Genomic DNA, 16616 nt, shown 5'->3' on the forward strand with positions numbered 1-16616 from the left:
TCACTTAACAAAGTTTACCAAGCACCACTGGCACGGCTGGTACTGTGCGACAGGTAGGAATAAAGCAGGGATGAAGAGAGAAATGGTCTCTGCTCCTAAGGAGCTTGGAGACAAGTGGAGAAAGACAGACAAGTATGAAGGCACCACAACGGAGTGATAAATGCAATAAGGGGCTGTTGGATTGGATTCAGGTGGTGACAGATTGAACTGTCCAATCATTTCCTAGTGTCATACTCCTAAAAGCTACTCTAGGTCAAGGTCCTCAGCTGAGACATGAATCAAAAAGTGTTTATTGTTCTACTTTGATTTGTGTCTCTACATTTAAAATGGCATGCATGGTATATCCACATGCAGGGCAAGGCACACACTACACGTACATGAACATGTTCATTGTTCGTGAACAATTCTCCATCCGTTCCAGGTGGAAGGGATCTCTTATGCCTCTGAAATCTCAGAGCACATTATAGCCCCCATAATAAACACGGGTGTGCAACAACGCAGTTTTTCTGCCTCTGTTCTCTTCCAGGACTCTATTAATTGCTTAGTTATAGCAGTTACCATGTCATGTATCTGTTTACCAGTCTGCTTCTGCCACTAGGACTGGGAGTTCCTCAAGGGATGGAACTGTGCCCTGTTCTTCTTTTTAATCCCCATTTCCTTGCTTGATGTGTAATACACAAAGACATAAAGATTGCTCAATAATTATCTATCAAATAGATGGATAGATGGATGGATGGATAAATGGGTGGGTGGAAGGAAGGAAGGAAGGAAAGAAAGAAGGGAGGTTTACCTCTCTAAATGAACTGCCATTTACTATTGAACTTCACAGAATGCCTAAGACAGAGGTTTGCCACGTAAGAAATACTTAAGAGAAGTTAATAAACAGCTGTACGACATTTTCTAATAAGCTCACTGCTGTGAACCCACAGATGTAACCATCATCCAACACTGTAGAGGAAAACAAAGTGGTCCAGTGGAAAAAGCACTGATTTGGGAGTCGAGATCTGAATTCTAGTTTCAATTTTGCTACCAGTTTGCTGCTTAACCTTACTCAACTCAATTTAGCTTAATTTAACAAGTTAACTTGCCTGGATCTCAGTTTCTCCATCTATAAACTGAGCAGATTTTAAAAAGCAAACTAATGTCTTGGGAAAGGGATGAACAAGATACCATATTTGTTTCTAGCAGATCAGCTCTAATCAGCCCAGTGGGGCTGTTCTGTAAAGAGGTCATCCTGAGAGCTTACCACTGGCTCTACAGAGGCCTAATCGGCTCCAATGAGGGCACATCACAAATCAGCCTTGTTAACTCCAGAGTCGTTCTTCTGTTCAGAACCCCATAGTTCATGCAGCATGATTACATGCATAGGTCCCACACTGGTTCAGAATGTATCAGGTCCATGCTCAAAGGGTGACAGTGTATTTCCTTTGAGAACATTTGGGGGAATATGCCCCAGGCTTTGATTCCCGAAAGAGGAATCCAGAAATGTTTTTGGCAGAGAGAATCTTTGAAAGTGTATTATCTCCTGGTAGACTGGGAAATGCTCTGGTGGACATAGATGGTCTGTTTGCTCAAAAGTCACTGGCAAATAAAATATATTCTGCACAACAAAGAGATTTCTTAGCCAATCTCTTTAAAGTCTTATAATGTTCATTCCAATTTTTCTTCCATCTCTCTCTCCCTCCACTCCTTCCCTTTTTGTTCTACAATCTCTAGATGTTTGCATTAGCCACTGGGGGTGCCATCAACCATCCATCTATCCATGCATCATTCACTCACATATTCATCCCCTCATGGAACATTTACTGAACAGCTACTGTATTCTAAGCAATGCACTAGGCCCTGTAGATAGAGATAAAATTAAACTGGCCTTGACTTGAACCCCAGCTCCACCATCCTTAAGCTGTAAGGTCTTCAGCAAGTCATGTCACTTTCTAAACCTAATTCAACGGGTCCAAAGTGTAGCACTCAGCCCAGTGCCAGAACATAGTAAGTGCTCATTATAAGCTAGCTGCTTTTATTACTCTTATTACTGCTGAGAATGCGTGCTCTCCCCCAAGGGTACATAAACAGCAGATAGAGGATTCCAGATCCCGAGGTCACCACAAGGTCTCACAAGATCAAGGGAAGCAGAGGGGAAGAAGGCCCGCTGATCAGAAAGGAGGGAAATGGATGAAAACGCAGGCAACAGATATGACTGCCAGGACACTCGAGACCTGAAAAGAACCTGATAAGGGGAGAGGGGTGAAATCTGAGAGGAGAGCAAAGCTTGGGATTACGTGCTGCAGTTCACACACAAAATAAATGCTTGCAAACAGGCGAAGGGCTGAGAGGGCAAGACCGAGGCTAAAACGTGGCTTGGATTAGAAAGGCCAAAATGTGAGTTGAGGAGGCATTTAAATACACTGCCCCCCCCCCCCCACTTCGCCCATTTTGGAAGGCCGGATATCTTTTCCCTTCTGACTTCTCTGCTCAAGGGGAAATGGAATTAACCACTGTGTAATGTTTCTGAGTGTGACGCACGGGCCAGGTCATGTGCTTTGGGTTACGTAATGCAACATGCCCAAGCTCTTTCTCCCAGAATCATTAGAAATTTAGCTGGTTCTCTTATCCAGTCATGCATTCATTAAACAAAAATACCTATAGTTCCTTTATAAGCCAGGCACTTGGCTAGGCAGTGGAGAAGTTGACAGGACCCCAAATATGCAGAGAATGAAATGTGATAAAGAATTCCAGGTGTTTCGATAAACGTGTGCAGAAGGTATAGTAGAGATAGATGGATAAGGGAGGGGGGGAACCAGTTATACTTGGGGAAGAGTCAGAAAGAGCTTCCCAGAAAAGCGGAACATTTGAGCAGAATCCTACAGAGACTTAAGTGTCCTGCAAAATGGTGCCTGGGGATTTAGGAGGTATGTTATATAATGAAAATGATGGGAAAAAAGCCTAAGGCATCTATCTGGTGGAACTGTAGATAATTCCAGTGCTACTGAAAGGCCTATAGCTAGAGGCAGTACAGTCAGATTTGCATTTTAGAAAGATTTGACTGTGGGAAGTTGAAGGATGTGTAGGAGTTGAGGCTCAGAGAAGTGGGCATTTACAATACTAAGGAAATAGTCAAAGCAAGAGATGAAGAGGGCCTAAGCTAAGAAGGGGGAAGGTTGGCTATAAAAATGTTAAGAAGACAGGATAGACAGGAATTGATGACTGAATAAACATGGTGGGAGATACATCTAGAGCAGGTGACACTGGATGAGGATGGAAGAAATTTTGGAGGAAAGACAATTCCATTTTGGATATGTTGAGTCTGAAGTGCAGGTTGACATTTCCAGTAGACAGCTGGATCTATGAGTCTGGAGTCCAGCAGAGTCTGGAGATAAATGATGTTCATCAGCAGAGAGATGGTATTTATTCCATGGGAAAGCATGCCAAGTCAGGAGAGAAGCAGACCTAGCGCTGGCCTAAGACTCAGAAGATAGAGGATCTTACCCAGCAAGGTCACTGCTTTGGACAAGTCACTTCTTCACCACCCCCTTGGTTTCTCATCTTTGAAATAAATGGTTTAGATTCTGACTCTCACACACCTTGGTTCTTTGGACTTACATGAATGTTTCTTCACCAAACAGAGTAGAGTATGTATTCCCTTTTTACGTTTTCTGTGTACTCTGCATCTCTTAAGGCAAGGCCACCTTGTTCCTGATTGGTCTGTTATCATACCTTTCTCTGTACTCTCATCAGCCTTTGTAGCTGAAAGATCTCCAGTCTCATGGGGGGAAACAACCCCCTCTTTACAAACACATCTGGTTATATTCTGCTCAGCCACATTTCATGTTTATAGAGCAAAAAGAATTAAGAAGAGATGGATGTGGGACAGATATAGGAAGAGTTTCTTGATTACAAAGGAGATAGGTACAGGTTAGACCACCAGTTTCTTGAAGGCAAAAGATTAGATAAGGGAACTGCAATTAGTCATATGCTCCCCCTACCCACATACTCAGATCCCAAGCTGTGACCCACCCCCCCACCTCCTAGAGTTTCTGTCTCTGTTCCCTTCAAACGGACTGGAACCTGGGACCTTCTCAGGTTCTGCAAAACTGAAACAGGGTCGCCTCTCCTACTCTTCCAGGTTCTAGGGACCCTGGGTTTGTGACAAATGATACTGGAAAACATTTTCTTTCTCTTGTTGGAAGAAAAATCTGGGGATGACAGTGCTAGGGATTCCCAGAAGTAAAATAGGCAAACAGATGGCTACAGACTCAAGAGTTTTAGTATTTTAATCATGAAGTGACGTGATTAAAATGATAAGCATGACTAAAAGGCCAGTGGCTTACACCAGTGTCCAGGAACTTGCCTGGAATGGCTTCAATAGAGTAAGAAATTATGAAATTCGAGTACTCTAACCATTAGCCAAGATGTGATCACTGGGAAGGTCACTTAGTGAGTTTTTTAAAAACATTTATGGCAGCTATTATTAGCATTATTATTAACGAGATGGCTTCCAGCTCTTGGGAAGTACCAATATTCCCTACATAATGTCTTCAGTCAGTCTTTGACTGAAATTCTACCCACTGGTACTTTGCTTTTGGATAGGAAGCTTTTTGAGGAGACATTAAAGTATATATGTCCCTGGAAGAGCAACATTCTAGGTTGGTATCAGTCAATGATACCTTAGTAAGATGGGACACCATGGCCTTTTTCAAGAATGAGTGTAGGGCTTCCCTGGTGGCGCAGTGGTTGAGAATCTGCCTGCCAATGCAGGGGACACGGGTTCGAGCCCTGGTCTGGGAAGATCCCACATGCCGCGGAGCAGCTGGGCCCGTGAGCCACAACTACTGAGCCTGCCCGTCTGGAGCCTGTGCTCCGCAACGAGAGAGGCCGCGACAGTGAGAGGCCCGCGCACCGCGATGAAGAGTGGCCCCCGCTTGCCACAACTAGAGAAATCCCTCGCACAGAAACGAAGACCCAACACAGCCATAAATAAATACATAAATATAATTAATTAAGTAATTAATTAAAAAAAAAAAAAAAGAATGAGTGTAGCTGAGGGAGAGGAAGCAGGAAGTGTGTGGGCACTTGGTCCCTGAGGGGCACAGGCACCACCGAGCGGAGGAAGCTGCACTCCTGGAACTACTGCTAACATTGCAGTTCTGTGTTAGGTCAGTCTTGATGGGGATTACAGAATCTTCGGGAATCTCTGCTAGATGGGTCTCAAGGACAAAGACAGATACCCTCCTCCTTACTCCCATTGTTCAGATGAGGAAAACTGGCCCCAAGAAGGAAAGTGAGCTGTACAAAGTCACACAGCAAGCTAAGGACTAACCTGGCTGGCCCTGACATCCCCCAGCCCCACCCCCACTCCTCCTGCTCGATGCCCCAAGGCCTCCTCCCTTCTCTACTTTATTTTTCTTCATTAACATTCACCTGACATTACGTGATACATCTGCTCACTCATTTATCTTCTGTCTCCTCCTCCTTCCCAACCCCCCACTCCAGAATATAAACTCCCTGAGGTCAGAGATATTTTCTTCTGTTCCTTGCTCTGTACTGAGGACCTAAAAACTGTACCTGGCATGTAGCAGAAACTCACCAAATACTTGTTGAATGCCTGGGCAGGGATGGACAAATTTTACTTTGTCCTTTGTTTCTAATCTGTATTTCTTAGATTCTCTACAATGAACACACGTTGCTTTTGTAATAGGAAACAATGAAATGTTTATTCTGTTTGCCTTTCCTTTCAGTTTTTGTTTTACGTTAAGATAATAGGAATAAACCTTTCCTGAGTGGTGAGGGAGGGAAAGGCAATTCCTGGCTCTGCTAAAGGAGATAAACATGTCTAATTTATAGAGTTATTGAGAGAATTAGAAATAATGTGTAGCGAGGCCGGACACATAAAACCAATACGAGTTAACGTTTACTGGGTGCTTACCCATCGTCTAGATTCCATTACTAAGCATTTTCCACATGGAGGCCCAGTTAATCTTCAAAATAACCCTATGAAGTAGGTGCCAGTATCATCCGCATTTTGCAGAGGGGAAAGTGAAGCTTGGCGATATTAAGTAACTTGCCCAGGGTCATATAACTGGCAGGTGGGAGAATCAGGAAATCAAACTCAGGCACTCTGACTCTTGAGTTCTACCATCAATCACTACAAAATACTTCCTCAGTAAACATATGCTTCTTTCCCCTGTGGCCTGAGCGTGTCAATTCTTTCTGAGATCAGTCAACTGCAGCTCACCACCCCCCATGCCCGCACCAGGCTTTACAAGGTTCTAGAAGGCTTCCAGGGCAATGGGAGATGCAGAGAGATAAGGAGCCAGAAAAATGAGAAATAGGGGTATGTGGAAATGTGAGTGAGTGTGTGTATGTGTGTGCCTGGGCGTGTCAATGGTCACAATGTGTTTTGGATTGTCACAATGATTAGGAGATCCTAGGCGATTCTTATGCACAAAGCCAAGGATGTCTGAAATGCTTCACAGTGTGTGGAAGGGTTCCACACAGCAAGGAATGCCCTCACTCAAAAACTACTTATTGTGCTGCAAGAGCCACTTGCCCCTCCGACATGCCCCTCCTAAGACTCCCGTCCTTCCTTTCCTTCCCCTCCCCTCAAGCTCTCCCAGGATGGTCAGTCACCTGCGTTTGCAGGTGTGCAGGGAGACGGGCAGAGGGAGCTCCTAGTGTCAGAAGCCTGGACTGCACGCTGACTTTCAGTTATTCTCTGTGTGACCTTGGGAGAGTCCCTAACCTGCTCCAAGTTGCAGAAATGCATTTGGAAACCTAGCAGCTCACAGAACACGCAGGGATCTAAGACTTCAGCCCCTCCTGTGGCTCTCAAACCCTTTTAAACTTTTTATGACGGAATTCTTCAGGCACACACAGAGGGACAGACAAAAAAGTGTTGAAGCCTGTCGTTTCTGTCACCTGGTTTCAACAATCATCAGTCTGCCAATCTTCTTTCATCTACCACTCTTCCTCCCAACATCCTATTTTTTTTTTTTCTGGAACACTTTAAACAAACAAAATAGACATAACGTCATTTTACCCATAAATACATCAGTACACATTTCTAACAGATTAGGATCTTTAAAAATATATAATCACGATACTGTTATGATGCCTAACAAAGTTAACAACGTCAGTCCATGTCTATTCAAACTCTGTCACTGAGAAACTTGCACATTCCTTCAAAAGAAATCTGGAAGAATCACAGTTTAGGCAGAAGAGGTGAAGGGAAGATGCGGGGAGACAGAGGGCTCCCCTTCAGCCTCTCCCCAGGGCATTCCTAAGATTGTGGGGCACAGTTTGAAAGCCCCTCTTCCACTGCTACCCCTCAGTGTGCACCCTGAGAACACTGAGGCACAGAGAGGAGCAGTTAAGTTGTCAAGGTCACACAGCAAGTAAGGCAGACCTGTTAAGTTCCAACATCAAAGGACTCCAGCGAGGTCACGCGTAGGAAAAGGTTTGCTCATTCGATCACTGTTTATCATTTGCAGTGTGAATAATGATAATAAAGGTGCCTTTCCAGGTATGACCTTGACTGTACAAACCCCTCACATCTCTCACTTTCTGGATCCTCCAACCACTGTCGACCTATGGACTGGGCCCTGATCTTGGCTTAGAGCTTTTCCTGCCATCGTCTCACCTGGTTCCCGTGACAACCCGCAAGATATGGATGTTGAATGTAACCACACCTGAAACTCTCTCCCCAGAGGCCCCAGGTCACACATCTCACAGGAGACCAAGCCAGGACTTGAGCCCAGAGCTCCTAGGTCCCAGTTCCAGGTTTTCAAAGGAGCCAAGGGGCCAAGACCCACAAGTCAGCTCTGAGTTGAGCATTTCCAGTAAATGCATCAAGGCATGAAGGAAAGTCCTCAGTGCAGCAAGAAAAAAGATAAGAGACACTGAGGAAAAGGAAATTAAATTCCAGAGAAAGGGCGGCAGGTGAGGGGAGAAGCAGGCACCCGCTAGATTCCTAAGTCCTGGGCGATAGGTAGACGAGGAACAAGCTGCTTGTATAGGGGGTCGTCCTACCTGGGGTCCTTGGGGAATCATCTCTCTTCCTCATCTAAGACACCTTGCAGCCAGTGCTGGTTTCACAGTGATCTCAAGGTGAGGGGGTTTGAAATAATAGGAACAGTTGCCTGCCTTCCGAAGGACTAGCCTGGGGCAAAGTGGGGAATGCCTCACAGCTGGGCTTTCCCGCCTTCCCTTACACTCCTTATTCCTGCTCAGAAAAAAACTCCCCTCTCAAGCACGGTGAGACATCCATTTGAAATCAGATGCATGGAACTCCATGTGTTACCCCCTTCTAGGACTGTCTGCTCCTTAAAGGAGGCACCAGAAGGAGAGGGTGTAGCTTCACATATAGGACCAGCTTTGGAAAAATGGAATGTCAGTGCCACCCCCCCACCCCCTGCCCCCCTGCTCCTAGGCATTTAGGGTCAGCAGGGGAATTGGGAATGGAAAAAAGGTCCTTTCTGGTGTTTGGCCACTCAGAATTGGGACAGCTAAAGTTCTCTCAAAGCTCTGCCACCAACCAGCTGGATAAGCAGGAAATGCTACTCCCCTCTTGGGCCTCAGTTTCTCCACCTGCAGAGCAGGGAGACATCAGACTGGATCAGTGATTCTCCCCACTGGTGGCCCTTCCACATTACCTGAGAAGGCTTTGAAAAACACTAGTGCCCAGGTCAACCCCTGACCCACGACATCAGAATCCCGGGGATGCAGCCTGGGCATCAGGATGTTTAAAAAGCTGATGATTCTCAGTGCTATGGGGGACGGGAGCTACTGGACTAAACAATCTCCCAGGCTACCTTGAGAGGGGCACTTTGTGAATACAGTTTAGTTCTCAGCCCCTGCGTGACACTGGTCCTCAGTTTCCCTGTTGTACCATGAGCTGCCTGATTCAGTCCATTCCCAGCTGACCACGCAAATCCCGTGCTCCTGAGCCCCGCACCTCTGAGCCTCAAGTTTGCCTTCCTCTGCGTAGAGGGGCAAGGGCAATGCAGCCTCCATTACCCCATCTGTCCACGTGAATGGCTGAGTGGGGGAACGTGAAGGTCGGAGGGCGTCTGGGGAAGGAGCAAGAGGCATGTGACAACACAGCTGTGACCTGGACCCCACTGTGACCAGTCTGGCTTCTGTTCCTGAGGGTGCATTCTCCCTCTGGATGCTAACTGGTTTTCCTATTCATTGGTCCAGTGGTTTTGGACCTCCTCTGGCTCTTATCACCAAGGGGTCATCCAAATAGGTCAAAGAAGAGGAAATCAAAGTTCAAGGAAGGGATCTGAAGGGGTCCAGCTGTTCCCCAAGATACACTGTCTACTCTAGATAGACTCCCCAGCAACGTAAGAGGGGAAGCCCTAACAATGTACAAACAGGTCCTACTTTCTGAAGGCCAAGCTGGCAAACTGGGAAAGGGAAGGTGGTTACTTACTGGATCCGACTACCATTGACTGAATCCCTAATATGAGCTGGCTCTGTGTCAGGCGCTTTCTGCCTGTTTATTCCACTTCAATGTCCTGATATCATTATGCCCATTTTACAGAGGAGGAAACCAAGGGATAGAGAGAGAAAGTGACTTGACTCAAATCACACAGCAAGTCACTGGCAACAGAAATTCCAAGCCCCGTCTGCCTGATAATTTGACGTGAAAAGAAACACAGATCTGCCAAGTCAAACCCAGAGCTCCACGTGAGACTTAGATTCATGTCTTATTCCCTTTAATCTGTAGGCATATGGTCAGCACAAAGAGATGCAGGAAAGAGTGGCGACATTCGGCAGCAGGTCTAAAGAAGGGAATGGGGGTCATTCCTTCTCTCTCCAAAAAGACTGCTGAAGAAGAAACAGGCACTTAAGACTCGAGTTCATATCTGGGCTCTGTCCACCGGAAGAGCCCGTGGGACTTTGGACTAAGTCTCTTCAACTTTCCGAGACTTTGTTTCCTCATTTGGAAAACAGAGGTGACAACGTCCACCTTCCAGGGCGGTTGTGAGGGTGAAACTCGCAGACACAAGGCAAGCGCAGTACCCGGCACCTCGGAGGCACCCAGGAAGAGTTGCTTTCCTTCCTGCCTTTAAGTGTCCTCAGTCCATAAAGCCAAGACTGAGGTCATTGGAAAATCATGTCCAATAATAAGATCAAAGTTTATTGAGTGCTTACTATCTACCAAGTCCAGTTCTAAGCACTTTCCACGTATGAGCTCATGTAACGCGTCAGGTACTCGTGCTATGCTCACTTTGCAGATGAAGAAGCTGACGCCCAGAGAATCAGTTAACTCTCCCAAGGTCACACAACCAGTTAGGGGCAGAGGTAGGTTCACGCAGAGGCAACCCAGCTACTAAAACTGGCTTCTAACCATTGCAATATCCTAGACCCCAGGTGTCACTGATGAATGTTGTGGGCAGAACCAGGTTAATACATGAACTTGTCGAAATCTAGCCTTCCCTGTTACAATTCTGAAGTTGGGGAAATGCAGGCACTCTTTTTGGGGGGTTGGTTGGGTTGCGGGAAGTAGGGGCTGCAGAAGGGAGGAAATAAAAAGTCTCTTCTGAGTAGCCGATAAACTCAACAGTCCGACATTCAGAACAAAAGAAAAAAGCATGGAAAGCCGAGGTGCTGGAGGGGATTCAGGTAAATCCCTTTCTGCTTCTGAGCAGGGATTCTGGATCACTGAGGGCTGGGGGTGGGAGGAGGGCAGCACTTGTGGGGTCCACGTCTCACTTATCTAACAGGTCAGGAGAAACTTTAACGAGATTAACTGCTGCTCGGCCTCTGCTCCACCGAGCAGCAAATTGGGTCTATTGTTTTCTTTTTCTTCCTCTTTTCTCTTTCTGTCAAACTGGAGGGGTACGGTGGGGGAGGGCAGCTGGGGATGAGGGGCAAGGGTCTGGATCCTGCCTGGTATGGTACAAAGGCGAAGGGATGTGTCAGGAAGCCCCCCGCCCCCAGACTTGAAAGGGAGCCCAAATTGCCGAGCGCCGAGGCTGCGGGCTGTGCCTGGGTGGTGGGTCTGTGAGGGGTCGGAGGTGACAGTACTTCTCAGACACATTCTCTCAGCAGCGTAGCGGGTAAGGTCTGGAAGCAGGGATGCCCAGGATCAAATCCTAGCTCCTGGCACTGGGGAGCTGTGCCATCCAGCACACATCCCTTCCCTCTCCGCGTCTCTGTCTCCCTATTCGGCCAAAGAGAGAAGAACTGGCCTGGGTAACCTCCAAGGACCCTCTTCACAATCGCCTTAAAGGGACTCTTCAACCCTCAGACCATCCATCGCTGGTGGGCTCTTCAACCCTCAGACTCCTGCACACAGGCACTTTCTCACTTTAGCTTTGTTTATGCCTGCATAAGCCTTCCCATTTTTATTTATTAATATATATATATATATATATATATGTATTTATATATATTTCTCTTCTTCCCTTTTGGAAAAAATAAAAGGCATGTTTTCTGAGCTTCAGAAGCAAACTGCTCCTTCACTCCTTCCCTTTGCCTCTCCAAGCGCCTGTCTGAACTGGTGTCAGTGAAGTTTGAACCGGGGCAGAAATAGCATCCCAGGCGGATCTGGGAGCATAGCCCGCCTACCAGGAGCGGCAAGGCCTGCCTCTGCCAGACGACAAACCCGGTTAACAGCACCATAAAATTAGACCTTTACGAAACCCAATTGAATCCTGCAGCAAAGAGTGATGTAAGGCAGCCTGGCCTGACAGCAAGGCAGCAACCCTCTGCCTGAAATAGCAGCGCGGTCCCTGCTGAGAGATGCCTGCTCTCTCAAGATAGGTGACCAGGGATTCCTACGAAAGTGGTGACGCCCAGCCAGAGAGAGCCAGCAGAGGTCAGGCAGCAAACTGGGCACCCGAGGTCGCAGCGGGAGGACACGGTTTGGCACCGGCATCCAAACTGCCCACCTCGGCCCGGCCTCTCCCAGCCTGAACTTACACGAAGGAAGGAGCTGAAAAAGTGCTTCTGCAAAGAACCTCTGTTTGTTTGCTTTTTAATTCAAGGAGAAGCAGGTTCTTTTTAGTCCAACAGTCTGTACCGTGTGGAGGATACGCAGAATGAGTCTTTTCTGGCTCAAGGCCAGGTGTTTACACACCGCAAATCTGGCTCAGACTCAACTAGGGGAGGGGAAAAAAAAAAATCCACCAGAATCCTCGGGAGAAAAGCTCTGAGCTTTCTGGTGCTACACGGCAGCAGTGACTTTTTTTTTTTTTCCTCGTTTTGAGAGGAATGTTATTTCCACACATAAAATGGACCAGGCATTTTATACAAGCAATAATAACGTAACGTCCCCCATCCAATTAAAGGATTTTACTGCACAATCTTTGTGTGCGAGAGCGAACGAGTCCTCAAAAGAGCGTGTGTGAAGAGAGGCTCCTTGTCTGAATTACAGACATTTATAAAGCAGGCTCCTGTGGAATCCCAGGTGCTATATTTTTTTTTTTTGAAAAAATGTATTTACTACCTTTTCATTGATGATACCTATATAACCCTGCACTCTCCTCTCTGGAGGAGAAGCCTTCCAAATCACTGGTATGACAGGTAAAGACTAGGAAAAATCAGATCTACTCATTTAAAACAAACAAACAAAAAAACCCTCCAATCTGCAGGCTCTGTGTTTTTCCTATGTTCCGAAACAGAAGTAAACATACCACAGCCCTGAATTATAATCATCATCATTATTATTATGAATAACGTCTCCCCTCTACTCTACATTATAACCCCCTCTGGCTGACTAGGGCTTGAGGGCTAAAAGTGAATAAGCTCAGTTTCCCTCTCCTTCCTGGGTTGGGTGGGGGGTAAAAAAAAAAAAAAAGAAAAAAAAAAGCAGCATGTGATGACGTCAGGTATGGGGGAAAGTCACTTTCTAGCTCTCGGCTTGGTAGCGGGAGAGTGGGAGCTTTGGGGGCATATTCTTGGTATAGCAGCGGAGTTTGGGTCCTCTAAATGGACTTTATGTAAATAGGACAGAGTTAGCGCAACGGTTGAGAAAGTCCACGCCAAGATAGAAAGAAGCGGACTGCCGGAAGAACTCAGAGCTTTCCCTTCTAAGAAAGTGTGTGTAAGGGGGTGGGATCGCAAAACGCCTCCACACGTTTCCTGGCTGCAGCGAAAGGGGAACCCCTACTCTCACTTTGAGACGTCCTAGGACATGGCAAGATTGTTTGTGCAGGAAGGGAATCTCCCAGCCAGAAGAGGCAAAACTTTCCTTCTCTCCTCCAGCGCCGCCCCCCTCCGCCCCCCAGTTTTATTAAAGGCATTGCCACAGATTCATTAGGAGGGGGAAAAAATGGATGTTGGTGCATTTCTAAGGTTTGCAACCCTCCCAAAGTGTCCGGTTTCACTACAGGCTTTGCTGTAGAACGGTGTGTGTGTGTGTTTGTTGGGCGGGGGGCGGCGGGGGGGGGGGTGGGGGGGTGAGGAGGGAGAACTCAAATTCATTACGGGCTCGTAAAAGTCCCAAATGAGAAAAGCGCCCCGTTTCGCAGCCTAGTCGGGGGAGGACTGGCGGGGTGTGCGTGAGCAAAGTCTCACCCCAGCCCCGAGTGACAGGCTTTGAAAGCGAGGACATGGGATGGCAGTGTGTGTGCGCGTGTCTGTGTGTGCCTGGGGTAAGGGGGTGAATCCCAGAGGCAGGCAGCAACCACAGAGCAACTTTGGGGGCACTTCGAGGACTTCTAAGTCCTGGCGATCACAACCACCTTGTCCTTGTAGGCTTTCAGGGTAACGGGGCCAAGTAAAGGGGGAGGGTCACCTCCATTAAAAAGCCAAAGAAATCAGCGGTCCCCTAGCCACTTTTCACATGCATCCCAACTGGGTCATTCCTCCATCCCAAACGGAGACAGTACCTCTCACCATCCAAAACACGGTTCACGTGCACGAGGCTCCCTGGGGACCAGCCCTCACCAACTGCGGGTCTCCGGGAGGCCGGGAGCGCTCCCTGCGCTCTTCCAGCGGGACTAGGCGGAGACGCCTTCCGAGTGCGCCCATTCCGCAGATGGGGCAAAGTGAGGCTCGCAGCTCGCCCCGGAGCCGCCGCGCCGCCGGCACAGCGGCTCCCGCACAGACACACCCGCCAGCCCCCAACGATCCCGCCACCAGCGCCCAAGCACCCGCGCGCCCCTGGGGCCGCAGGGCCGGTGCAGCGCCCGCCTGGGCGCCCTCGCCTACCTGTGATCACCGCCGGAGAGCTCTGGCCCCCCTCCGCTCGCAGCCACACTTGCAGCGTGAACGCGTCCCGGGGCAGCTCGAGGTCGGCCCGCAGGCGCAGCTGCTCGCCTCGCCCGCTGAAATAGAGCGCCCGGCTCGGCGGGCTCGGCTCCTCCGCGGCGCCCCTCGTCTCCCGCTGCTGCCGCCGCCGGGGGACGCGCACGGCTTCCCAGGCACCGCCCGGCGGCGGCGGCGGCGGCGGCGGCGGCGAGGCGCGGCGGCCGCGGGCCGCCCGGGTGGCGCAGGTGGCCGGGCCGGCGGCGGGGCGCGGGGGGCGGCCGGCCCGCGGGTCTCTCCGGGCCCGGCGGGGGCGCTCGGCCAGCCCGCAGCCCAGCGCGGCGCTCAGCAGCCCCAGGCGCAGCACCCAACTCCAGAGCCGCATGTCCGACGGTCCCCCCCGCCCCCCCTTCGCCCCTGCACCGCCGCCCGGAGCTGCCAGCTTTAGGAGCCTCGGCGCCTCGACTTTCTTCGCTTCTTCACCCTTCTTGGGCGAGCCCCCCCGTCCACTTGCTTTTTTCTTTTCTTTCTCGCTTTCCTCCTCAAGGTGTGTGCTCCACTCCCCCCACCTTTGAAAAATACAGCCCAACTCCTCCTGGTTGGCAATTAATTTCTCTCCCCGCTCCTTTATCTGCCTTATTTCCCCCCTCTAACAGCTGGTTGCCTTCCTCCTTGTTTTATTTCATTTTATTTTATATGATTTCTCGCTCTTAAAAAAAAAAAAAGCTCCTCTAAGACACTGATCCGCTGAATTCCCTCCCCCCAAAAGATGCTCTAATTTATTTATTTTTTGCGTCCTTTATAACACAAGCCACAGCCCCCTTCTCCCCCCCCCGTCCCCCCTCCCCTCCCTCCTTCTTCACAAAATGAAAGGAAAGAGGGGGGAAAAATCCCTCAGAAGATGAGTAAACAAGCGTATGCTAATCTGCTCCCGAGCGCTCCACCTTCCCAATTGAATGAGTCCCAGTTAAAACTGCGGGGATCATGACTAATCAATCAGTTTGGAGAGGCCGAGCTACCCAGCCTTCCTCCACTTTCCCGTTTGCCTCCTTCGCTCCGCTTCTCCACCCCCTCCTTTTTTTTTTTTTAAGAAGACAATCTTAAAGTAACAATTTAATGAAATTCTGTACACACCCCCTTATGGTCCTCCCAGCTCTCCTCATTCCTGCTCAAAACACACATTCCTGTTTTTGTTTTGGTTTGCTTGCTTTTTTCCCTCCTTCACTCTCCCCCCCCCCCCTTTTTTTTTCCTCCTGGCGGGAGAAAAATCTATCTCTTCTCTCAGGATCCCCTTTGCACTTTGCTGGTAAACCTCATCCTTCTCTATAGCACATAAAGAGTCTTGAAACTTGATTCTCAGATTTTGTTGTAATGCTGTCTCTTTCTCTCTCTCCCTCTTTCCCTTCTTCTTTCCCTTCTCTTGCCTTCCCTCTCCTTTTCTCCCTTTCTCCTTTTCCCTCTCAGAATTCCCTTAAAGTTATACAATGATGAACATGCCCCTCTTCTCTGAGCCCCGGGTGCTTTCTGGCTTCAGCTAGTCCAAATGTTGTCCCAAAGCCCTCACGGAACCATCAGAAGCAACCAGGAAAGGCATTTTCTGAGGCATTTGCCTTCCCGAAGCTTTACGCTCAGCACAACTAGGTCTCTGAATACTCCTGAATACTCTTAAAAATAATTCTGTTGGTTGTCAGAAATTATTTTATTTTTATATAAAAAATGAAAAAAAAACCCTATTATTTTGCCTTCTTTTTTGACCTAAGAAATTCAGGTGCTCTGACATTGTTCAAGTCACAGGTAAGGATCTAACCATTGGCTGCTTTGTAGATCTGTTTTGAACTGGGACATATATGTAATATATTTTTGTTCTTTTTTTCCCCCTCTTTGTAGAACTCAAAGGCTCCCCCTTATGGCAAAACAGTTCTTTTTTTTTTTTTTTTTTTGCTTTTTTTTTTGTTTTTGTTTTTCCCTTCCAAGTGTTTAATAAGTTAAAATGAGTTAGCAGTGGTGGATTACAAATTATTAGTTACAGGTCTGTTCAAATAATGTAGTGATAGAAATATGCTGTGTGAGGTTTGCATGGAGATAGTGAGCTGCAAGAATTAACTCGACTTTCCTCCCATGTATGTGTTCCTGTCCTCAGGGCTGCTCCAGATCCTGCCTGAGAGCTGGGGTCATTCTTGCATGCTTCAGGGAGAGTGAACACCGGTGGAGAATATGTGTTGGTGAAAGTATGCGGATTTGTAGAATGAGCGAATGACTCAGACATCCCCTATAAAAGCCGGAATGTGGTGTGCAGGGATTATGGCACCATTCTGAAGACGGGAGATCCCAGATTCAGATCTTGGTTTGGGAAGAACTTGCCATATAGTCTTAGACTAAGAATGTATGAAATCAGCTTCTCCAGTTATAAAATGAAAATG

The 16616-nt window shown here is 48.0% G+C and overlaps 1 protein-coding gene across 6 annotated transcripts in view; it reads right to left on the bottom strand.

Moving 5' to 3' along the window:
* Window positions 1-14909, bottom strand: part of PAPPA (pappalysin 1) — a 310893-nt gene extending 295984 nt beyond the window's left edge. For 4 of the 6 annotated variants that reach the window (XM_082470406.1, XM_082470404.1, XM_082470405.1 and 1 more), the window contains exon 1: window positions 14161-14909. In XM_082470406.1, the coding sequence (XP_082326532.1) occupies window positions 14161-14581 (421 nt within the window). In that variant the 5' untranslated portion in view covers window positions 14582-14909. The remainder of the gene's footprint in view (window positions 1-14160) is intronic. The other 2 variants (XM_082470407.1, XM_082470408.1) reach the window with 2 other exon arrangements.
* Window positions 14910-16616: the final 1707 nt, after the last annotated feature.

The sequence above is a fragment of the Balaenoptera physalus genome (assembly GCF_965194825.1).
Source record: "Balaenoptera physalus genome assembly, chromosome: 7".
NCBI classification, from domain to species: Eukaryota; Metazoa; Chordata; class Mammalia; order Artiodactyla; family Balaenopteridae; genus Balaenoptera; species Balaenoptera physalus.